The 26,699-nt window shown below is 31.9% G+C and overlaps 2 protein-coding genes and 1 long non-coding RNA gene across 6 annotated transcripts in view; 1 reads left to right on the forward strand and 2 right to left on the reverse strand.

Moving 5' to 3' along the window:
- The first annotated feature begins 4,266 nt into the window (after nt 1–4,266).
- Nucleotides 4,267–4,877, forward strand: LOC124931818. Its single transcript, XR_007098720.1, has 2 exons — nt 4,267–4,496; nt 4,594–4,877. It is a non-coding gene; the product is annotated as an uncharacterized LOC124931818 (long non-coding RNA).
- Nucleotides 4,878–14,622: 9,745 nt separating this feature from the next.
- Nucleotides 14,623–26,699, reverse strand: part of LOC124931814 — a 36,942-nt gene continuing 24,865 nt past the window's right edge. Inside the window, exon 4 of one of the 2 annotated variants that reach the window (XR_007098718.1) lies at nt 14,623–14,649. Coding sequence is in view for 1 of the 2 variants with exons in the window: in XM_047472384.1 (XP_047328340.1) it covers nt 23,914–23,949 (36 nt within the window). In the remaining variant the exon portion in view is untranslated. Of the gene's footprint in view, nt 14,650–23,581; nt 23,950–26,699 lie in introns of those variants that run through there. The other variant, XM_047472384.1, reaches the window with a different exon arrangement.
- Nucleotides 16,862–22,397, reverse strand: LOC124931815. Of its 3 annotated transcripts, none has more exons than XM_047472388.1 (4): nt 22,382–22,397; nt 21,163–21,276; nt 18,821–18,945; nt 16,862–17,198 (listed from the first exon to the last, which is right to left on the reverse strand). In XM_047472388.1, the coding sequence occupies exons 2-4, from the start codon at nt 21,188–21,190 to the stop codon at nt 17,028–17,030; spliced, it is 324 nt and encodes a 107-aa protein (XP_047328344.1). In that variant the 5' UTR covers nt 21,191–21,276; nt 22,382–22,397; the 3' UTR covers nt 16,862–17,027. The 3 variants fall into 3 exon arrangements, with proteins under 3 accessions (XP_047328344.1, XP_047328345.1, XP_047328342.1); XM_047472389.1 differs by lacking the exon at nt 22,382–22,397 and adding an exon at nt 21,818–21,870 and having other exon boundaries at nt 18,826–18,945; XM_047472386.1 differs by lacking the exon at nt 22,382–22,397 and adding an exon at nt 21,818–21,870.

Raw genomic sequence — 26,699 nt, forward strand, 5'->3', positions numbered from 1 at the left:
GAAAGTGCAGTGTTCACACAACTCAAGGTGGTAAACTTGTGGCTAGATAGAATATTCCGTTAGGACAGAACTTGCATCTCCCTCTCCCCCATATTTCAAAGTCACATATGCCACAACTTGGTAACATCAGGGTACCGATTCACAGATTTGGATGCAACCGGAACCTGCTAGCGTCTTACCTTGAAGTATATACAAGATATTCTGTTTGATATATTTCAGTATTGTTTTTGAACCTTTACTGATGCACAATATTCACAGATTTGGATGCAACCGGAACCTGCTAGCATCTTACCTTGAAGTATATACAAGATTAACTGTTTGATATCTTTCAGTATTGTTTTTGAACCTTTACTGATGCACAATTGTTACTCTTCACTGTTAAACTTAAACATTTAACATCTAAAATGTCTAAAGATATTAAGTTTTTCTTCAATTGAGGAACATGTCGAACGCCAGTTAGGGTTCGTATTTTATCATCATCAGTCAGAATCTTGATAGTCTCAATACCCACCGTTCTACATATGGCAGTATTTCCCATGACAACGTTTCCACCATCATAATCTTCATAGGTATCGAACCATTCTTTGTTTGAATTTATATGATATTAACACCCTGAATCCAACACACACGTATCAATATGGTGTAGAAAAGAGTTAGATACAAGGGCAATGTCCTCCTCCGAGTCAGTGTCTCTGTCTTTATGTGTTATAGCAGCCGTAGAGACTTACCTTCAAACATACGAAGACTGAACATATGTTGTTTCAATAACAACATCTTAGTTAGTGACTTTGTCATGTACAAGGCTCTAACTTCGACCACAGATCGATTGCGGTATCTTCATCTGATACCTCAGTAATCACTTCATCAGTCAAACAGAGTAAAATCGTTGAGTGTGCCTTCTCTTCCAAGACCTCAAGCTCAACAGTGATTTTACCAGAGGTAGACTCCTTTGCAGGACATGCAACTATCTTCGCCTTTTCCTTCGACAATGGTGCCTAGACACCTTGTTGTTTAAGCAAGACTCGCATTTTAATCTGTCATAGACCAAAACTATTTCACTCTGTGAATTTTTTGATTTTCAGATTCATTGAAGATACTTTTTCGCCAGAAAACAAATAGTGATAATCTGATCGGATATAACCTGCTTTGATACCAACTGTTGTGCGGAATGCAAAATGTGATAAATAATGAAGTATTGGAAAAATAGATGAAGAGAAATTTCTTATTGTCAAAGATAAAGATGAAAAAATTATAGCAAATGAAAAAGATTACAGCTCTCTAAATTCTGGAAAAAAAGAAAACATAAAACATAAACCCTAAAACACCTGTAGAATAAATGTGATGTAACTGAAATTAATATAAACCACAAACAATTGATGGTTGATATTAATTCATATAAGGCAAAACGTTACCCCTAATCTATCACTTTATTTAACCCAACTTATATTCAAATATAATCTCATCATTAAATTTAGAATTAACACAAAAACCAAGCACACCAGAGTTGTAAATACCAATAGAGTTGTAAAGATCATCACTTCAAAATACCATCCAATTTCTACAAATTTGCAAAATTAGTGACAAATATATATATATAATGTTGCTATAAAAATTGGAAAATCACTTTTTAACTTAATTTAAGTGGAAAACTGTAAAGTTACCCTTTAACCTTTTTTTGTAGTGACATTGAAATTCAAATAATATATCAAACATATTGAAATTAAAAGAACCATTTTAAATATATCAAATTAGTTTAGAGATAATATTTCTCTAAAACCAAACATTTTATTTGCGTTTTTCCCTTAATTTCATACAAACTTTATTGCATCATAATTATGTAAATAACTTCATATTGTAGATGATGGTATTCTAAATTTATGTATATTGGTAAGATGAATAAACATTGGTTCAACAATTTCTGGTGACCATATAGACTCTCCAACTTCAAGCATAACACAAATAATCTTCTCGTCCTTTAACACCTCGATGATTTACAAGACACAACACAATTATTGAATGTGTCTTCTCTTCCAGATTCTGACCATCTCATCAGTTATTTTTTCTCATGTCCCTATAAATCTTAGTGTTTCATGCAAATCACGTATATTAATTTGCTACATCATCTTCAAGACACAATATAATAGTTGAATATATAATAAGAGTGTGTATTTAATAAATGAAAGTTTACTAGATTGAGATTCGTACATAAACCTCATCATCTCTTTTGTCACAAAAAAAAAAACATACATAAACTTGAAAAATGATGAGAAACACAAAGTGTAGGATAAATTAATTATTATACAAAAAAAATATATTAAGTATATTTTAAAATATAATTTTAATTATTAAAATATAATTATTTAAACTAAAATGAGGTACGTTGTTTTATACTCAGGAATGAGAAAAGGAACAAAAATGAGTGTTTGGTTGATGAATTTCATTTTAAAACATTGATTAGATTTTTGGATACTCAGGAATATTTAAGTCAATAACTTTAACATGGTTTTATTTAATATTTTATATTTTAGTTTTATAAAAAAGTTTAATATAATTATAAATTATATCACATTTATTAGTTATTGGTTGAAATATTTAAAATATTATAATAGAGTCAAATATTGAATTCTATTTAGTAATATATATATATATATATATATATATATATATATATATATATTATAATAAATATATTCACATAATCTTATTTAAAATTCTAGTAAATAATTTTTTTATATAACTTTTTAGGTAGAAAAAATATTATTGATTTATTATAAAATAAAATATTATTTAAAGTAGCTTGTAGACATGTTATTTAATAGTAATGGGAAGATGTATTAAGTTTTTTAAATATGTAATTTTAATTATTAAAAGAAATTTATTTAAATTGAAATCAATATAATAAATATTAAAAGGATAAATTATTAATGAAAAGTTAATTATATTACATCTTTTTCTTCTATAAGATTAAAATAAAATTTTAATAATAATAGTATAATAAATTTAAATAGTTAAAAACGAAATAATATTTAAATTAATTTAATAAATTTTAAAATAATAAGTGATTAATTAATAATTTTTTTATTTTTATATTTTGTGAATAAGATCAAAATAAAATAATATATATATATATATATATATATATATATATATATATATATATATATATATATATATATATATATATATATATATATTAACTTTGTGATGAAGATATAATAAATGATATAATTAAAATAAAATATATGTTTTGTACCATGACATAATTTTATATTCCTTTATTCAAATTTATTTTTTCATTTTAGATAAGTTTGATATTGATAATTTGATTAGGAAAGATTTGGGTTAATCAAACTTATCTATTTAGTAGTTATTCAAATTTTATATTAGATAATTTTTCTATTTACTTGAGAGTGTTTATTCTTTTCTTTTAATTTAAAAAGTTTTTTTTTATATTCATTTAATTTTGATACATATATTCAAATTTTAAAATATCAAACCAATTATATATATTTTTTTTTTCAAATTTTAAAATATCAAACCAATTATAATAGAGAGTTGTGAGAGAGCATATTAATGAATAAATGATGTTTTGCCAAATTTTATATTAATTTGTGGAATAGATAGTTAATTAAATTGATTTTGTTTAAAGTGATGGATTTCTATCACCTTTTTATTATTAAAAAAATATTTAAGTAAGCGACTACGTTCAGTAAATCGCAATTCTTTTTGTGTGTCGGGCAGGGTTTTTGTGTGTCGGGCAGGGTTGGTGGGCTTCAACCACTTAAACCCCTCATTATTTCCTAACAGTTGTATGTATAATAGAGTCTATTAATGCAATAATCATATCTTTATTCAAAACGTTCTAAAAAAAATCTTTGAAATATTTTTTATTTTTATTATATTTATACAATTATATCATTATGACAAAAAAAAAAGAAAAACAATTTAGTTGTATAATGAAATTTTTGAGAATTACTATCCATTTTTTTTTTCAATATTAGATTATTTTTAATTTGCAATGATAGCCTTTTATATATTTAATTTTATTAGGATTGTACCTATTAATTTATTTATTAAAGTAGGTACATTTTTTTTTATTTGACCCTTTAACAAATCATTGATGAAATTGTAAAATTTAAAAAACTTTGGTTAAAATTGTAAAATTTAAAAAACTTTGGTTAAAATTATATTTTATACTTACTGTTTTATTTATAAAAGCACATATAGCCCAAAAGAAAACTTACAATAACCCTAACAGTTTTTTTTTTCATTCCGCCGCAGTCTCTTCTTCTTCTGTCTCCTATTTCTGTCTGTTCTCTCAAAATTTGAATGAACATCTTTGGCCGTCTTCTTCTTGTCATAATGCGAAGATTGAAGTACTATGTAAGCGTAACTTCTAAAGAAGTTTACGTCTACAATGGTTTATATAGAACTACAACTATGGTGGGAAGTGTTTTGAGCTGTAGGATCCAACTCAGGCAAAACATTTATTTCAGGTATAATGCAAAGTTAATGTTTTGGTGTATGTGGCCTTATTTTGTTTATTTGTGATTAAAAGACTCTCACTTTCGATATTGTATGGATGTTTTTCAGAGAATAAAGCGCTAGCTCAACTCATGAATCGACCCCAAACATATCCCAACCTTCAACTCCATCAGCTACATCGATTGCTTGTTCATCTGGACACCAATGGTCAAAAGATTTGATGGTGTAGGAAAAAGGGTTTCAGGTTGTGGCGGTTGTGATGGTACAAAACCTTCAAGTTTTATGGTAGGTGGAATAATTGTATAAGATGAAATCAGATTTTAGAACTAGTTAGAAGTTGTGTAATATTGATTAATGTAATTGTAAACCAATGAAATAAAATGTAATTAGTTGAATGTGTTCTTCTGTTGCGAACAAATTTTAAATACCATGTAAACAATAAATTTGATTTGAATTTTCGAATTTGTTCGTGGTTTTGGTGGTGGAGAAGGAAGAGGGCATGGGACATGTTTGAAACTAACCAAGGTTGAGAAATTGGAGTTTGGTACTTGTACTTGCAATAGTAATTTATATAAACCAATGATTATAGGTGTTTAGGATATTTCGTGGATTGTAGAGATGGGAATTTGAAGTATACATAAAGAGTCTATGGGGAGTGAAAATATTACTCAATTTAATAAGTTCAGGTATTTTAAACGGGGATAGAGAGTGAAAATATTACTCAATTAGATTCGGTGATGGGAATTGTTGAAAACTTAATACCCCGAATATATTAATATTAAAAAAAATAATTTTTTTAATTCCAATCTTAATTATCATTATAATAAATATATTATATTTTTTTTTACCCAAAACCACCTTAAGTCAAACCAACATCATTTGTAATAAATGTTTCCCTCTCATGAGTCACGACTCTTAATTAGAATGACAATATGTACCTGTATACCCGATAGATGTGGGTACTCGATAGTCGGGTTCGGGTCGGGCATGGGAAGAGGGAGAAAGTATCCATGACTCTTAATTAGAATGACAATAGGTACCCGTATACCCGATAGATGTGAGTACTCGATAGTCTGGTTCGGGTCGAACATGGGGAGAGGGAGAAAGTACTCGGTCGGGTACTTACTAGTTATATTTGTTTGTTTTTTTTGTATGAAAAATAATTTTTTCAAAAAAAAATCAAAATGTTTGCTCGACTAATGTTATTAATACAAAAATGTATAATAAATGTGCAAGTACATATAGTAATCAATAATCAAGGACATTGCTTTTAAAATGAATGAGAATAAATATTCTGAATGGTTTTAAAGTTTGCTTCATAAATTTTAGAATCCTGAAAATTTTCAAAACTTTAGACCGCTATCTTGCTGCAAATATTTTTAATGTCCATAAAGTGATACGTTAAACACAAGAAGCATAATAAAGTGAGAGATTAATTTTTTTTTTCAAATTGGGTCATTCATTTGATATAAGTACATGCGTTGTATACAATAATTAAGTGAAAACTTAAAGGTGTTGTAAACTAAGTATTTTACTATAAATTAATATATAAATTAATAATTATTAATTTATCGATTAATTAATAACTCTTTTAATTAATAAATTTTGATCATCCCAAGTGTATTATTTTATAGAGTTTCTACTTACTAGTTATATTTGTTTGTTTTTTTGTATGAAAAAAGATTTTTTCAAAAAAAAATCAAAATGTTTGTTTGACTAATGTTATTAATACAAAAATGTATAATAAATATGCAAGTACATATAGTAATTCTAGAATCCTGAAAATTTTCAAAACTTTAGACCGCTATTTTGCTGCAAATATTTTTAATGTCCATAAAGTGATACATTGAGCACACAAGAAGCATAATAAAGTGGGAGATTAATTTTTTTTTTCAAATTGGGTCATTCATTTGATATAAGTACATGCATTGTATACAATAATTAAGTAAAAACTTAAAGGTGTTGTAAACTAAGTATTTTACTATAAATTAATATATAAATTAATAATTATTAATTTATCGATTAATTAATAACTCTTTTAATTAATAAATTTTGATCATCCCAAGTGTATTATTTTATAGAGTTTCTACTCACTAGTTATATTTGTTTGTTTTTTTTGTATGAAAAATGATTTTTAAAAATCAAAATGTTTGTTTGACTAATGTTATTAATACAAAAATGTATAATAAATGTGCAAGTACATATAGTAATCAATAATCAAGGATATTGCTTTTAAAATGAATGGGAATAAATATTCTGAATGGTTTTAAAGTTTGCTCAGTTATTCAGAAATTCTAGAATCCTGAAAATTTTCAAAACTTTAGACCGCTATCTTGCTGCAATATGGTGGTGTATAAAATTGTGGTTAAAATCCTTACTCATCAAATGAAAAGAGTTATTCCTTAAATCTCATTAGTCTAAATAAATCTGTTTTTATTCCAAGGAGATCCATTGCTCGGCTAATAATGTGTTTCTTTTACAGGGATAGTTGAGGATTTAATAAAAAAACGATTTCACCTGGGGTAAGTTTATGGTTAGGTGAATTGGGATACTATTATTGAGGTTCTTATTGCAACTGGTTTCTATTTAATACATATTTGAGTTTTAATGGTTCACAAGATTGATATTTTAAAGTGGCTCAAAATAAAAATAGTGATCCTTCATATCTTCTTACCTGTTTGTCTTGACTCTTGATTATAAAGATGTTAGAAGATATTGTCAACCTCCTTAATAAGATTATTGTCAATTATATCTTATTGCTAACTCGCCAGGTTTACGCATTTCAGAGGAACTACAAGGAACAATCTAAGCGATATCAAACCCGCAATTACTTCCAGTGTTTCAATATTATCCCCAGTTTAGTGTTCTCATATCTTCTTAAATCGAATGTCAATGTTGATCAAAGTATTCCATCCACTTAAGACAATCAGAATATGAGAAGCAAATGGAGAAAACATACAACCAATAATAGATACAACAAAATTATTAGCTCTAAAATATTGAATATCCATATCTTTTGCACATAAATGACACTGAGATTGATCATTGTTAGTTTGTAATAAAAAAAAGTGTATCATCCTTATTCTCATATGTTGATGATGCTATTATAAATTTATAACACTAAATAATTTGCGATTTAGATACTAAAATATTGATGTAGGAATTCATAGCACCCTTTCTACTAAAATCTATATTAAATGTCACCATATCTCAATACCAGCAGACACCAAATATAAACGCCTCAAACTACTATCATACTTGCATCAGCATAGCCTTAGTTCTAACCTTAGTTCTAATCAATTATATTCATAAGCTAAACCTTTAAATATTTTGATAATGGGAATATATTTATCACTATGCAAGAAAGATTTTAATACCAAACAAATCTTGATAAATTCAGATTAACATTACAATTTATCTTGTCTGCTACTATAAGTTTGTATGCAATAATTTGTCATTAAAAATTGACCTTTTTGCTATGTTAAACACTTTGGATTGAAGCAAGGAGGAAATTGATGTTCTCTCTTAAGCTTGATTAAATTCCAGTAAAAAATTACCAAAATAGATAATAAAAATTATATATCTTCAGAATAAAGGAACAAATAGGTCATTGAAATAACTGTTGCAAATAATTTTTAGAGAAACTGTAAGCACTTTGCACCAATGATACCATCACATAAACATAATGATATGTCCAAGATAAATCTCAGTTTTCCAAAAATAAAAAAAAAAGTTGTACATACCCATATATATTTTTCTTTTTGTTAACAAATAATCTACTTTTATATGGAAAAACATAATCTACTATTGATGAGACAAAAACTGTCCACCAGATCCAACACAAGTTATATATATATTTGTTGTTTTAAGTTTTCAAAATAACAATAATTAACCCCACTTATGATACATGCCTTCAAACCATATATATATATAAGCACAAACGGTCTATTGGTAGAATAGTACCCTACCAATGTCACAATTGATCAGAGTTTGTTAACTAATGTGAGCATTTTAAAACTACTTATTCAATTGTACAAATACAAAAGATTTTCTGGTAAACAAACAATCTACCTTGATATATATAAATGAGCGATTGAATAGTTAATCTAGTAAACATATTCTATTATTGGCGCCACAACAACTATCCATCAGACCCAACATAGTTATATATTTTTAAACTAGTGTCACGTTCTCAGTCATGATCCATTAGATTATCGTCAAAATTAAAATTGACTTCATTTTAAGTACCATTTGTAGACTAAACATATTTACAAAGATCAGATAAGGTGGTCATTTTCAATTTCAGACAACAATCAGCTCCAGTTTCTGTTTCAACAAAATCTGGTTGATAAAACTTATCTAAAACAGAAAATGGAACTGATTGATCTTCAGATTCAGAAAACATACAGCCAATAATAGATACAACAGAATTATTAGCTCTAAAATATTTGATAGCCCTATCTGATGCAGCGTGCATGGCTAGGATGAACCTTTATCAAGATTCGTTGATTCTTACGAATACCGAAAGTTGATAGATATTGAGAAAACCTCGTTTTCTGATTAATAATCTTCCCCTCACAAAGTGTTTTAAGATTCTTTTAAATACTCAAACCCTAGCTTGCAAAAGAAATAAACAACTTTTAATAAATTGCAAAAAAATACCCGAAACTAATAAAAATGCGATTTTGAGCCCCTAAACGTTTCCGCCCGAAAAACACTAGGCAATCGTCGAAATCTGACACTTGCGAGATATTTTCGGATGCTGCAACTTTCGCATAAACGCCTCTTCGACTCGCACCGCATCATTCCCCCCAGGGTAGAAAAGATTCGTCCTCGAATCTGGAACCGCATCATCCTCATCAGAAGAAGACTCACCCACAAAAGGAACAAGATGCTTCACATTGAACACATCAGAGGTACGCACATGGCTGGGAAGGCGTAAACGATAAGCATTGGGGTTGATCTTCTCCACAATCTCAACAGGACCAATCTTCTTAGCAGCAAGTTTGCTATATTCATGAGCTGGAAAACGATCCTTAGTCAGAATAGCCCACACAAAGTCACCAACTTCAAAATCAACAGCACGCCTTCTCGAATCAGCCTTCTCCTTGTACTTGGCAGTAGCAGCAACCAAGCGGTCATGAGTGGTCTGATGAACCTGAGCCAACTGACCAACAAAATCCGCAGCAGTGGAATGAGGACGCACCTTGCTGGGCAGCGCTAACAAATCAAGAGGAGCACGCGGAGACAGCCCGTAAATCACATGGAAAGGACTGAAACCAGTGGAGCGATTAACAGCATGATTGTGAGCAAACTCGGCCTGAGGCAACTTCAGATCCCAAGCCTTAGGATGATCCCCAACTAAACTGCGCAGAAGGTTCCCCAAAGACCTATTAACAACTTCAGTTTGGCCATCAGTTTGCGGGTGATAGGCACTGCTAAAATTCAGCTGAGTATTAACCAAACGCCAAAGACTCCTCCAAAAGTGACTCACAAAGCGAGTGTCCCGATCAGAAACTATGGAGGCAGGAAGTCCATGAAGGCGATACACATCCCTGAAATAAAGCTGTGCAACAGCCACAGCATCAGAGGTTTTCTTGCAGGGAATGAAATGAACCATCTTCGAGAATCGGTCAACCACCACAAAAATCGAATTAGAACCACGCTGGGTACGTGACAGCCCAAGGACAAAATCCATACTGACATCAGACCATGGTTGAGTGGGAATAGGCAGAGGCAAGTATAACCCGGCATTAGTCGAAACGCCCTTAGCCAACTGACAAACACGACAACGAGCAACAAAACGCTCCACCTCTTTGCGCATCGAAGGCCAGAAATAAGAAGCTGCAAGAAGCTGGAAGGTACGATCACGCCCAACATGGCCTTCTTTCTTGAGATCCAGTTTGCTAAACACAGAAGCACCACCCAACTGATCCAACAAGTCATCCAACCGGGGAATAGGAAACCGATAACGCACTGTAATGTTGTTGATAGCACGACTATCAATGCACATACGCCAAGACCCATCCTTTTTTGGGGTAAGAAGGGCCGGGACAGCACAGGGACTAAGGCTCTCTCGAATGTGTCCCTTAGCCAGCAAGTCATCCACCTGTCTACGCAACTCTTCATGTTCTTTGGGACTCATGCGGTAATGAGGACGGTTGGGTAGGGCAGCACCTGGAACCAAGTCAATGTGATGCTGGGTATCACGCAAAGGAGGCAAGGCACAAGGCAGATTCTCAGGAAAAACATCTGCAAACTCCTGTAACAGCGGCTGCACTGGAATAGGCACCTCAGAACTAGCACCACAGGTAATCAGCGAACAAAATAGAGCAAACACCATGCCAGATTCGACCATGGCGGTCTGAAAAGGACCCCGAGACAACAAGGTGGCAGGGGAGACGCATGATGAGTGGGGGCAGCACCCTTCTTGGGCTGATTTGGCATCAACACAATCTTGGTACCATGAAATAAGAACGTGTAGGTATTAGCACGCCCATCATGTATAACAGAATGATCAAACTGCCAAGGGCGACCAAGTAAAATGTGACAAGCATCCATAGGAACCACATCACAATATACAGCATCACGATAATGGGAACCAATGGAAAAATTAACAAGTACGCGCTTGGAAACTGTAACATCCGTACCTTGACTCAGCCAGGACAGGCGATAAGGCTTGGGGTGAGGTTCAGTGGACAGACCCAGCTTCGAAACTGCAACCTCAGAAATCACATTCTCACAACTCCCAGCATCAATGATGAAGGTGCAAACTTTGCCACCGATGGTACAAGTGGAATGGAACAGATTATTGCGTAACCACTCGTTGTCAGGAGCACGAGGGGTTAAACATGATCGACGAATCACCAAAAGGGGGCCAACATCACCAGAAACATACTCCTCCGCTGCCTCATCATCATAAACATCATACACTGGGGCTGAATCTGAAGGAAGAGCAGAGTCAGGATCATCCACCTCAGTAAAAAGACCACGATTGGTGGACTTTGGGTTGCGACACTCTGCTTGGCGATGGCCAACTTCACCACAATTGAAACAACGCAAGCCACCGGGACGTCCCTGCGGGGGCTGTAGTGCCGCGAGGGGGGGCTGGGGTGGGATGGGCTGGGAAGAAGAACCAATGCCACTAGTGGGGACACCCTGTTTTCCAAAGCTACCCGAACCGCGCCTGGCTAGCTGTTTCTCAGCCTGTGAAGCACGCTGATGTGCCTCAGAAACAGTCAAGGGATCAAACATATTCAAAATATCCTGCAACTGGAGGCGAAGGCCACCAATATAGCGAGAAACCAACTGGAGAGGGGACTCAGACAGGTCAACACGAGCCACAAAGGTGTAAAACTCAGTGGAATAGTCATCCACGGAACGAGAACCCTGACGAAGATTCTGGAACCGCTGGTACAGGTTACGTTCGTAATTATATGGTAGAAACGCAGCCCTAATATGCTTCCTGAATTTGTCCCAATTCGTGAGCTTTGCCTTACCTAGACGAACACGTGTCTGTTTCAACTGCTGCCACCATGCTTGTGCACGATCATGTAAGCGGATCGTAACAAGGGGTACACGACGATCTGCAGGAACTTCCTTGAAATCCAGAATCTCTTCAACCTGAGAAAGCCAATCAATAAACTCTTCCGGTGGTAGACTACCATCGAACTTAGGGATGTCCACCCTGAAAGCCTGCTCCCAGCGATGATTGGGGCGTTCAGGGGATCGATTCCGAAGACCACCGAGAGGGTTTTCATCTGTCACCGTAACATCATCTTCAGGGTGGTGCATGTGCATAGATGCATCCATCCGTTGCGTCAACCATTCAACCTGCCGCCTCAAATCGTCGTTATCACGGCGAAACTCAGCGTTTTCACGTCGCAACTCAACAAGGTCACCATCATCAGCACCAGGGGTAGGGTTGCGCGGCTGTCTTCGGGGCGGCATACCTCAGGGTCGACTGGAAACTGATACCAACTGATGCAGCGTGCGTGGCTAGGATGAACCTTTATCAAGATTCGTTGATTCTTACGAATACCGAAAGTTGATAGATATTGAGGAAACCTCGTTTTCTGATTAATAATCTTCCCCTCACAAAGTGTTTTAAGATTCTTTTAAATACTCAAACCCTAGCTTGCAAAAAAATAAAAAACTTTTAATAAATTGCAAAAAAACACCCGAAACTATTAAAAATGCGATTTTGAGCCCCTAAACGTTTCCGCCCGAAAAACACTAGGCAATCGTCGAAATCTGACACTTGCGAGATATTTTCGGATGCTGCAACTTTCGCATAAACGCCTCTTCGACTCGCACCGCATCACTATCTTTTGCACATAAATGACACTGAGACTGATCATTGTCAGTTTGTAATGAAATAAACAGTGTATCATCCTTATTCTCATATGTTGATGATGCTATTATAGCATGAAATATATTGCGAGAGATTATCAGAACATAGGATTAAGATTCTAAAATAACGATGTAGAAATTCATAGCACCCTTTCTAGTTTCTACTAAAATCTATATTAAAATGTCACCATATCTCAATATCATCATACTCCAAATCTTTGTCTAACACACACACATGACTACAAATATAAACACCTCAAATCTACTCATCATACTTGCATCACCATAACATTAGTTCTAATCAATCATATTCATAAGCTAAACCTTTAAATTGTCAATCTGGTAAACATATTCTATTATTGGCGCCATAACAACTATCCATTAACCTTAAATTTAGTTCTAATCATTGATATTCATAAAATTAACCATTGCATGCATCGATGTAGGAATTTATTTATCAAAATCCTTTAAAATTTTTGATTGTCAAATAAGTACCCTATGAATTAGCACAGAGGTAACAATAACTGTTTATAAACAACTTTGATGTCACTTAACAACAACCAAACAAGACCAGTACCATCCATAGAGGTGTCGGAATTTATTATTAAGCAGCCAAGATTTCTACACAAAAATCAAATTTACATATTTAAATGATGATATGTCCAGAATATATCCTAGTTTTCCAAAATAAAAAAAAAAATTAAAATGATGTCAATATCTAGTATCTACCTACATATATTTTCATTCTGATATCAAACAATCTACCTTGGTATATTTAAATGAGCTATTGAATTGCTAATCTTCTAATAACATTATATGGCAAAACATAATTTACTATTGGTGCGACAGAAACTGTACATCGATCCAACACAATTGTTTTTTTAAACTATAACAATTGTTGCAATTTGAGTACAAGTCTAAAATATCATCAAACATATATATATATATATATGCCTACAAAAAAAAAAGGAAAATCAAATCTTTGGTGTGAGTTCATGAATCAATCGTAAAATTAAAAAAAAAAAAAAAATTGGAATATATTTATCACTATGCATGCCAAAGATTTTCCAGTAAACAAACAATTTACCTTGATATATTTATAAATGAGCGATTGAATTGTTAATCTGGTAAACCTATTAAACCTATTCTATTATTGGCGCCACAACCACTATCCATCTGACCCAACATAGTTATATATATCCTGTTGAAACAATTTTCTTATAAAACTAGGGTTTATTTTTGGAAAACTAGTAGGATCCCACCACTTCAATTCAATTAGAATGATTTTAATGACAATTGAATTTAAAGACTCTTTCAGCTACCTGGTGGGTTATCATAGCAGCTTTTATAAGAATAATATGTAATCCCAATTATCCAAAGGACCTTTCAAACTAATATATATATATATATATACAGTATACAGACCCCTCGAGTTCGATTCCTAGATGGTGCAATCATTTTAAAGTTTGTTTCTTTACCAAGAATACAAATTTACAAATATACTTCATTAATTGGTAACAACTCCTTCTAAACATTGATTATTTAAATTTCTATGTTATGCTTATTGCTTAGCAAGTTAGAATTGGCTTTCAATTATGATAGTCAATAAACCTCTTTAAAATATGATCTTAATCAGAGAAATCTTAATCTCAAAATATAGCACATTTTTAACCCCCTTCAAAATTAGCTTATAAAATTATATACCTTTTGATCAATATGTTTAATTATAATTTTCACCGAGTAACATCCTGAATAAAACACAAAACAGGGAGGGAGATTAAGAGACATACCTTCCTCGCGAATAATAGTACCCTGCTACAGTACAAAACTATATCACCTGATCAATATTTATAGTCATAATTTACCATTAATAACACACTCCTAATAAAATACAAAACAAGAAGTTCAGGAGAAAACATCAAGAAGATCTAAACCTTTTGATAATCTTTTTCTATCCTCACCAATCTGATGATAATAAAATTGGTTTACTTTTAGATAATAAACAAAAAAAAAAATACTCATCCCACAGTAAAAAAGTTATATATATATATGGACCTGAAGATAATAAAGAATACCAAAAAATACCTATATTAATGTTGTTTCCTGGTAATGGTTTTAAAGTCTATACATAAAAAAAATAGTCATCCCCAATACAAAATTATTGTCCCATCATTACGAATTTAAAGGGGTAGGAGAAAACCAATATCCAATTGAGAATCAGCACCTCAAGTCTACCCCATAATACATGCATCAACAATCCAATAAACTTAATGCTCCCATATGGGTTACAGGCCCGCACTATCAAACCCAGCAAATGCAACTTTAGTTCTAATCATTTATATTTATAAGATTATCCTTTAGAAATATCAATGTGGGAATTTATCAGTTGACAAACAAGTTTTTACACCATCAAATCTTGATAAATGCAGATTAACATGACAAATTATCTTGTCGGGTAAGGTAAGTGTTTGTCATTTTTGTTATGTTAACCACTAAGTTAGTTTAAGTGACAAAAGTGATTTATAAGAGAACAAACATCACGGGTTCGACTATTTCTTAGAACACCTTAAATGTCTTAAATGAAAGTGAAAGTCATGGCGGTGTGTCATTCTAGCTTTTTAAATAAATATATATAAAAAAAATCTTATATAAGAATTGAAGTAAGGAGCAAATTGTTTTCGCCTTAACTTGATTCAATTTCAGCAGGAATAAAAAGACCAAATAACTATATAAACTATTGAAAAAATAATATATATATATATATATATAAACAAAATTTTAGCAGTAGCTTTGTACATAAACTTTGGACTGAAGGAGCAAATGGATCATTGAATCCACACATATAAAGAGAGCGCCTATTTTTATCTTCTTTTTGTTAACAAACAACATACCTTGATATATTTAAATTGACGATTGAATTGCTAATCTACAAATAACATTATATGGCAAAACATAATTTATCAAAAGGAAAGATATGCTCGTGAAAGACAACATCTCTCTCGATACAATAATTCTGTCATTGTCAAGATCATATGCTAGTCTCTCTCTCGATACAATAATCCCAGACTTCATGAAGTCTGTTAATAAGGTGAGTGAAACCAAAATCCAAAAGGTTCAGAGCTTAAGAGGCATTTTGGAAGTGCAAGATGTAAGATCCTTTTGATTTAGAAAAGGATTACTTATAAATTCTGAACCTTTATATGTTCTCACAATTTTTACCTTTTTCTCAAATTGAGTTTCTAACTGTTGCAAAAAAATCAACAAAGAACAACGGTTTACACTTATACACCAACCAGACCAACAGATAACACTTTTTTTCACTGTTCTAATCCATTATATTCATAGGATTAAGTTTCTAATATATCAATATTGTGAGAACTATTAACTCATTATCACCCTTTCGATTAAAATCACCTGCTAAAAGAGTATTAAATCTTACTATTCTTGTTACAGGAAACCATTAACCTTTACCAGCACCCCAAATCTATACCAACCATCATAGAACCACCAAAAATCCAATAATAGTAATATATATTCTTAAACTTAACCCATAAATACATCAATATAGGAATTTATCACTGTGCAAGTCAAGATTTATACACAAAAACATTTTTTTTATATATGCAAATTAAAATAATGACATGTCAAGAACTAGTTTTCCAAAAGAAAAAAGTATATTATCCATCTAGATTTTTTTTTTCTTCTTTTTGTTAACAAAGAACCTACCTTGATCTATTTTAAATTCGTGATTGAATTGCTAATAACATTATATGGCAATAGATGTGAAAATTTGGGCGCACCTGATCTTCAAATCAACTACAAATGTAGAAGCATCAACAATTCATAAACCTTAAATTTACTTCTAATCAATTATATTCATAAATTTAACCATTTACTGCGGTACTTGTACGCATATATATAAACACATATTATGCAAGAGACAATTGTGATACTTGTATACCTATATAAAATTTCTGCAGTAATTGATAATATCTTGTAAACTTTGTTTATTTTATTTCTATGTTATGCTTAGCATTTGTTTTCAATTATGGACACCCTTCAAGAAAAAATTGACCTTTTTGCTATGTGAAAATCTCTATGTATGGATTTTCAGTAAGGTGCAAATTAATGTTTGCCTTATAACTTGGTTAAATTCCAGCAAGGATAAAAAGACTAAATAGATACTTAAACTATTGAAAAAAGATCAAGAAAAATACATTACCATGTCCCTCCAAGCTCATTCCTCCTCCCACTCTCGGGTCTACTCGAAAACTCTCCAAGACTTTCAAGCAGTTTCCAAACATTCCATTCATGTTTAGTGGCTGGTACTCGTTTTCTGTACCCTTTCTGTACCCACATATCTGATCATGATTAAATTGGTTTTCTCTATAAGTTTATAGATAACAATGTTAGACACATCAAACAAAAAATACTCATCCCTCAATAAAGACAAGAAAATACATGTTGTGTTTTTAATAATGAAAGAAGCTAGAAAATTAAAGGAAAATGTGATAATCCAGGGACTAACTCTAATCCAATATATCCATATGATTAAGATTCTAACATATTGATGTGGAAATTCATAGCACCCTTCCTAATAAAACCTATATTAAATGTCACCATACAATTTTCAAACAGGTAATTATAAGGAATTCATCCACCTATTCTTTCTGATGATTCTCAATACCAATATACCAGCAAATACTAAATCCATATCCAAATTCGTAAAACATGTGCATACAACAAATAATAAATCATTTCTTGCAGAGATGAACAATGTTAAAAGATTTATAAGCAGATGCAGAATCCAACACGCGAGCATGGACAGAGCACCGGTGTTTCCTCATTATTATATATTCTCATATTAAAATAAAACCAGTAAAGGGCACCATATGAACTCTTAGGGTTTTTCTAATTAATTTATGTTCTCTCTACCTTAACATACCTTGAGTGTTGCACTTAGCTTATGATAATATGTGAAGTTAATGACTAGCATATGTAACAACATTTATGTTATACATATAACACTAGTAGTCTAGTAGCAGAATGTTCAATGGGTTTGAAATTTTGTGAGATCTTGATCTCAAAATATGACACATATAACGTGTAGGTTTTTTTAAAAAGAGTTTAATTTTGGAGAAACTAGCATTATTTTTTTTAACTAGAATCATTCGGTCTAAAATTAAACATACAAGGAATTGAAGAGAAATAAAGAAATGAGGAGATATGGAACCTTCAAGAAGAAGGCCCCATAGAGACTATATGACTTTTCATCCATATATTTAGTCTTTCTTCCTTCTCCATCTACAGAAGCTGAAAAATCTTCCAGAATATGAAAATATTTCTTCCAATGTGACAATTGATCCGAAACGTGGGCATTTTAATGCTACTCATTTAAAATATAATCCTCCTTTTATGATTTTACAGATACAAATTATATTATTATTAATACAAGGATCAATAATTCTTATGAGCCTCTTAATTTGAAGCATGCCAGCTTGAATAATGAATGAGCTCAAGCAATCAACCCAGAATTATTATCTCTTAAAACAAAATAATACATGGGGACTCACTGAATTACTCAAATGTTGCAGGAGTAAATTTATGAAGATTAAATCATTTCTTGAAGATATGAACAATGTTAAAAGATCCTGAAAAAGATATTCTTTGAAGCTAAATCTAATTCCATGGCTTTTGTTTACGGTCTGATTTGAACTTGTGTACCAGTTTATTTGAAAGAAGGAGATAGAATGGAAAACAAATTTCATCTTGACCACATAGTCTGTGTTTTTAAAATGACAATTTATCTTGTCTGTTTACAAATGTATGATTGTTGTACCAAATTTCAAGAAAAATGACCTTCCTATGTGAAAATCTCTATGTATGGATTTTCAGTAAGGTCAAATTGATGTTTGCCTTATAACTTAGTTAAATTCCAGCAAGGATAAAAACACCAAATAGATACATAAATTATTGAACATACCTTACCATGTCCCTCCAAGCTTCTTCCTCCTCCCATTCTCGGGTCTACTTGAAAACTCTCCAAGACTTCAAACAGTTTCCAAACATTCCATTCATGTTTGGTGACTGGTACTCGTTTTCTGTGCCCTGATCATGATAAAACTGGTTTTATAAGTTTATACATAACAATGTTACCCACATCAAACAAAAAAGACCCATCCCTCAATAAAGACAAGAAAATACATGTGTTTTTAATAATGAAAGAAGCTAGAAAGTAATCCAATTAGAAACAACCAAAGAGGACTTGATCGGGGTTAACTCTAATCCAATATATCCATAAGATTAAGATTCTAACATATTAATGTGGAAATTCATAACACCCTTCCTAATAAAACCTATATTAAATGTCACCATAAAAATTCAACTAATATTTTGTAGGAACTCTTATAGCACTAGTGGTCTATATGACTTTTGATCAATATATTTAGTCATAATTTACCGCTAATAACAGGGAGTTGAAGAGAAAATACTTTCCTCAATAAGGAACCATCAAAAAGAATTCTTGAAGGAAGGTCATTGTTGCAATGTGGGTACAAGTCTAAAATAATTTTGCAAAAAATAATTGTTGCATGATACGGATTAATTGGGTAGGAGGTATAACAAACCTCAAATCTACTCCATAACCTTAATGCCCCCATATAGGTGAGCTGATGCATCAGTTATCCAATAACTTTAATGCCCCCATATGGGTTACAAGCCCGCATTACCAAGCCCGGCAAATTCAATATCAGTTCTAATGAATATATTCATAAGCTTAATATGTAAATATATCGATGTGGGAATATATTTATCACAATATTAACAAAAACATTATAGGACTACTTATGTTAAATAAAGGCTCTTTCAAAAAGATAGATGTATAGCTCCAGAGGTCTATTATAGCATGAAATAATTTGCTAGAGATTACTAGAACATAGAATTAAGATTCTAAAATCAAGAAAGATGATGGAAAACATATTATGCCGAAATGTCTTTTGCAAGATTTTATTCCATGAATACAGAGTTAAAAAAGATAAACAAACATAATTAATTTTAATTTTGATAAAACTTAAAAAACGGTAAGAATAAGTTGATTATAATCATTATTGATATGAGATTATTTAGTCAAATGAATAGGATAAAGAGTTTATTAGGATGATGTTTAGTAGTTTAATATGTTTGGTTAAACAAAGCAAGATACAAAAAAAGTTAGTCAAGTTGATGCTACTCAATGATCAAATAGGAGGAGCAAACACCTCAAATCTATCATGATTCAGTGTAAATAATTCATTTGAGACTCTTAATTTGAAGCAGGCGAGCTTGAATAAGGACTGGTTTCAAGCAATGAACACAGAATTATTAGATTTTAAACAAAATAATACATGGGAAATCACTGAGTTACTCAAACATAAGAACCTATTGGTTGTTGTTGAACAAACGAGACAAATATAAGGTAAAATTTGTTATGTATGGATTTTCAACAAGGGAAAACTGATGTGATCCAGCTATGATAAAAAAACAAATAGATACATCAACTATTGAAAAAATAGCAGATAGATATAAACAAAATAGCTTACAATCATATTAACTTCCGAATAAAGGAGCAAATTGGATTAAATCCACACAAACATAGAGAGACTCAGTCATGATCCATTAGAAAATCGTCAAACTAAAATTGAAATGAACTTCTTTTTTAGTACCATTTGTAGACTAAACTTATTTGCAAGAGAGAAGGCTGCCTAGTCAGTTTTCAATTCCAGACAACAATTTGTTTTTTTTTAATAAAGAAAATTATTTGTGATAATCATTTAGCCAACATGCTTTATATCAAATGTTCTAGTTTGAGGATCACCAACTAAAAAAGCATTAACATACTATTATTGTTTGAGGAAACCATTAACCTTAAATATATCAATGTGGGAATTTATCACTATACAACCAAGATATTTATACACAAAAAAAAATCTTGATAAATGCAGATAAACATAATGATATGACCAGAATAAACCCTAATTTTCCAAAACCAATAAAAATAAAAAAGTTGTATCTTTATTGGTGCGACAGAAACTGTTTATTAGACGCATTTAAATAATATTAATACAAGCACTAGTGGTCTAGTGGTAGAATAGTACTCTGCCACGGTACAGACCCGGGTTCAATTCCTGGCTGGTGCAGTCATAAACATTTTGTCCTTCAATTTTATGCTTTATCTCAAAATGATACAATTTTAACCCATTCTAAAACTATATGACTTTTGATCAATATATTTACTCATAATTTATCCCTCAATAACACACAAGATTGAAATAAACAGAAATAACTTACCATGTCCCTCCAAGCCCCTCGATCTCATCTCTCACTTCATTCCTTTTCACTTTCTGGTCTATTAGAAAATTCTCCTCTCCAAGCAATTTCCAAACATTCCATGGACAGGAAGAACTAATAAATTAAAAAATATCTTCTAATCAATTGTATTAAAAACATTAAATATATTGATATGGAATTTATCATTATCGATCAATATATTAAGTCATAGTTTACCCTTAATTTTTTACAAACACAAGACATGGAGTTTGAAAAGAAATACCTTTCTCAATAAGGAACTATGAAGAATCATTATTCTAAATTTTATAAGCAGAATCAGAACTCCTGTCAAAGCATTAACCCATCGACTCCTCTAAAGCCTTCGATATGCAATACAATAATCTTAATACCCCTATTTGGGTTACAGACACACACTTAGCTTCTGATAATCTTTAAAGTTTAACAAGATATAAGTATTGCTTAGCATTGGCTATGAATTATAGTCATCAATAAACCTAAGATAAAGGGTCCAAATCCAGGGGAAATCTTAATCTCAAAATATGCCACATTATTATTATCTCAATCTAAATCTATATGACTTTTGATTAATATATTTAGTCATAATTTACCGCTAATAACTCATCCCTAAATAAAACAGGGAGTTGAAGAGAAATACCTTCCTCAATAAGGAACCACCAAGAAGAATTCTTGAAGGAAGGTCATTGTTGCAATTCGAGTACAAGTCTAAAATATCATCAAACATATGGGTTACAAAAAAAAAGAAAATCAAATCTTTGGTGTGAGTTTATGAATCAATTGCAAAATTAAAAAAAAAAATTGTTGCTATCCAATAATCCTAATGCCCCCCATATGGGTTACAGGCCCGCATTACCAAGCCCGGCAGATAATTGTCAACTGAAACGCATTAATTGGGTAGGAGGTAAAAGAAACCCCAAATCTACTCAATTAAACCTCGCATTAGTTGGGTATTTACTCAACTAAGCTCAGCGCCAGCCATCCAATAACCTTAATGCCCCCATATGGGTTACAGGCCCGCATTACCAAAGCCCGGCAAATATAATATCAGTTCTAATTAATATATTCATAAGCTTAATATCTAAATATATCGATGTGGGAATATATTTATCACAATATTAACAATATATTAAGTCATAATTTACCCTTAGTAACACACTCTTTAATAAAACACAAGACATAAATCCGAGTTGAAGAGAAATACCTTTCTCAAGAAGTAACTGAGAAATACGGAACCATCAAAATATGAACTTTTGTACTCGTCTTCTATGTCCGCCACCCACACATCTGATCAAGATAAAACTGATTTTATAAGTTTATACATCAAATAAAAAATACTCATCCCTTAATAAAATTGAAAGAAACCCCAAATCTACTCAATTAAGCCTCGCAATAGTTTATTATTACAATAATCCCAGGAAATCTTAATCTCAAAATATGCCACATTATTATTACCTCAATCTAAATCTATATGACTTTTGATTAATATATTTAGTCATAATTTACAGCTAATAACTCATTACTAAATAAAACATGGAGTTGAAGAGAAATACCTTCATCAATAAGGAACCATAAAGAAGAAGGAATGCCATATTAAAACAATAATTTTGCAAAAATTATTGTTGCTATCCAATAATCCTAACGCCCCCATATGGGTTACAGGCCCACACTACCAAGCCCGGCAGATAATTGTGAATTGGATATGCATTAATTGGGTAGGAGGTAAACAAACCCCAAATCTACTCAAGTAAGCCTCGCATTAACTAGGTAGGTCTCATGCACCTACTCATTTAAGCCTATATAACACCATAGACCCAATTACCTTAATGCCCCCATATAGGTTACAAGCCCGCATTACCGAGCCCGGCAAACACAATATCAGTTCTAATTAATATATTCATAAGCTTAATACGTAAATATATCGATGTGGGAATATATTTATCACAATATTAACAAAAACATTATAGTACTAGTTATTCTTAAAGACCTTTTGAAAAAGATAGATATAATATACCCGGGAACATATTCCAGCCACTAAAAAAATACCTTGACGATCAGATATGAGAAGCAAATGGGCAATAATTCTTCTAAGCAAGCCTCTTAATTTGAAGCAGGTCAGCTTGAATAATGAAGGGGTTCAAGCAATCAACCCAGAATTATTAGCTCTTTAACAAAATAATACATGGGGACTCACCGAGTTACTCACATGTAAGAAACCTATTGGTTGGTGTTGAACATATAATGTTGCACAAATGCAGAGTCCAACAGGCGAGCATGGACATTGCTCCATTGCTAATTTGTTGGTATAAAGATAAGAAAATACATGCTGTGTTTTCAATAATGAAAGAAGCTAGAAAATTAAAGGAAAAAGTGATAGTCCAATTAGGAACAACCAACGAAAGAAGCCTTGATCGGGCATAACGAATTCATAGCACCCTTCCTAATAAAACCTATATTAAATGTCTAACATAAAATTTTCAGACAGGTAAAATTACAAGGAATTCATCCACCTCTTCCTTCCTTCCTTCCTTCCTTGTGATGATTCTCAATATATACCAGTATACCAGCAAATACCAAATCCATATCCAAATTCGTCAAACATGTGCATAGCAGAGATGAACAATGTTAGAAGATTTATAAGCAGATGCAGAGTTCAACAGGCAAGCATGGACATTGCTCCATCGCTAATTTGTTGGGATTCTTCAAATTAGGTCAAGTTGTATCCCTATAGCTAAATCAGAATTGTGTTACCACTCCACTTTCATCATCACACTATATATAATGCAGGCATGAAATGTCTTTCGCAAGACATAGGAAATTAAAGGTTGCGAGCTGATCATCTGGATTTTATTCCATGAATGCAGAAGAGAGTTATAGGAAGATATACAAACTACTATCTGCTACGGATTTCGAGTATTAGACTCCAAATTAATCAAACACGTTGCCCTAAACTCTAAGTAACCTCAAAATAGTGTCGTCAAAACTGAGATTCTTCATTCAAACTCACCGGATAATATCGAAACTTCATTTTCGATAGGTTCTCTGCCTCGGGGCCGGACAGAGCATGATGGATTGGTGGAAACAGCGGTGTTTCCGTCACCGCCATCATCGGAATATTCCATGGAGGAGAAGACTGAACAAATAGAATGATGAAGGCATTTCAATAACCGCTTCTTCCATTTCTGCAACTTTCTCTCTCTCTCTGAATGATAGTTATTAGCTTCTTCAGTAAGCTTCATCTTTGAGCGGTTTATCTCACATTTTATAAAATATTTAATTTATCAAAATAACTATTACCCCTAACTTCGTAATTACACAAATTGAAAAAATATATATAATTGCGGAAACTAAAATTTATACGAGGCTAGATTAACTAGCCAGCATTCAGAGTGGATATAATTAAGTGTGTTTTTAGTTTTTTGAACTCCCTTATTCAACTTACTATTTACTATGATGTTTTTTCTCGAAAGTGCAGTGTTCACCCAACTCAAAGTTGGTAACCTTGTGGCAGATAGAAGATCCCGTTTGAACAAAATTTGTATCTCCCTCTCCCCATATGTCTAAGTCGCATATGCCACAACTTGGTAACATCAGGGTACCGATTCACAGATTTGGATGCGACCGCAGCGGAACATAATAGCGTCTTACCTTGAAGTACTATATATAAGATATTCTGTTTGATATCTTTCAGTATTATTTTTGAACCTTTACTGATGCACAATTGTTATTCTTTACCGTTAAATTTGAAACATTTAGCATCTAAATGCCTAAAGATATTAAGTTCTTCAGTTGAGGAACATGCCGAACGCCAGTTAGGGTTCGTATTTTATCATCATCAGTCAGAATTTTGATAGTCCCAATACCCACCGTTCTACATATGACATTATTTTCCATGACAACGTTTACACCATCATAATCTTCATAGGTATCGAACCATTTTTTGTTTGGACTCATATGATATTAACACCCTGAATCCAACACACATGTATTAATAGGGTGTAGAGAAACGTTAACTACAAGGCAATGTCCTTCTCCAAGTCAGTGTCTCTGTCTTTATGTGATATAGCAGCCGTAGAGACTTACCTTCAAGCATACGAAGACTGAACAGACGTTGCTTCAATAACAACATGTTAGTTAGTGACTTTGTCATTACAAGGCTCTAACTTTAACCACAGATCGATTGCGGTATCTTCATCTGATACCTCAGTAATCACTTCATCAGTCAGACAGAGTAAAATCGTTTAGTGTGCCTTCTCTTCCAAGACCTCAAGCTTAGTAGTGATTTTACCAGAGGTAGACTCCTTTGTAGGACATGCAACTATCTTCGCCTTTTCCTTCGACAATGGTGCCTAGACACCTTGTTGTTTAAGCAAGACTCGCATTTTAATCTGCCATAGACCAAAACTATTTCACCCTGTTAATTTTTTGATTTTCAGATTCATTGAAGATACTTTCTTGCCAGAAAACAAATAGTGATAATCTGATCGGATCTAACCTGCTCTGATACCAATTGTTGTGCGGAATGCAAGAATGTGATAAATAATGAAGTATTGGAAAAATAGATGAAGAGAGATTTCTTATTGTCAAAGATGAAGATGAAAAAATTATAACAAATGAAAAAGATTACAGCTCTCTAAATTCTGGAGAAAAAAAAAACTAAAACCTAAACCCTAAAACACATAATTTAATAAACATAATTATAGAATAAATGTGATGTAACTGAAATTAATATAAACCATCAACAATTGATGGTTGATATTAACTCTTATACTAAAGGCAAAAACGTTATACCTAATTTATCACTTTATCTAACACAACTTATATTCAAATATAATCTCATCATTAAATTTAGAATTAACACAAAAATCAAACACACAAGAATTGTAAATGCCAATAGAGTTGTAAAGATCATCACTTCAAAATACCATCCAATTTCTACAAATTTGCAAAATTAGTGACAAATATATATATATATATATATATATATATATATATATATATATATATATATATATATATATAATGTTGTTATAAAAATTGGAAAATCCCTTTTTAATGTAATTTAAGTGGAAAATTGTAAAGTTACCTTTTAACCTTTTTTTGTAGTGACATTGAAATTCAAATAATATATCAAACATATTAAAATTAAAAGAACCATTTTAAATATATCAAATTAGTATAGAGATAATATTTCTCTAAAACCAAACATTTTATTTGCGTTTTTCCCCTTAATTTCATACAAACTTTATTGTATCATAATTATGTAAATAACTTCATATTGCAGATGATGGTCTTCTAAATAATTATGTATATTGGTAGGATGAATAAACATTGCTTCAACAATTTCTGGTGACCATATAGACTCTCCACTGTATAACACAAATAATCTTCTCGTCCTCTAATACCTCGATGATTTTATCATCTACAAGACACAACACAATTATTGAATGTGTCTTCTCTTCCAGATTCTGACCATCTCATCAGTTATTTTTTCTCATGTTAACAACTTCAACGTCCCTATA

Source organism: Impatiens glandulifera, chromosome 3, assembly GCF_907164915.1.
Source record: "Impatiens glandulifera chromosome 3, dImpGla2.1, whole genome shotgun sequence".
NCBI classification, from domain to species: Eukaryota; Viridiplantae; Streptophyta; class Magnoliopsida; order Ericales; family Balsaminaceae; genus Impatiens; species Impatiens glandulifera.

Bases quoted from the DNA above. Each gene is read 5' to 3' on its own strand.
- LOC124931815 (XM_047472388.1), bottom strand. From the start codon at position 21,190: ATGAGATCGAGGGGCTTGGAGGGACATG. The intron at 18,946-21,162 runs GTAAGTTATTTC...TATCATGATCAG, and splicing joins GAGGGGCTTGGAGGGACATG to GGCACAGAAAACGAGTACCA. The intron at 17,199-18,820 runs GTATGTTCAATA...AATCATGATCAG, and splicing joins GCTTGGAGGGACATGGTAAG to ATATGTGGGTACAGAAAGGG.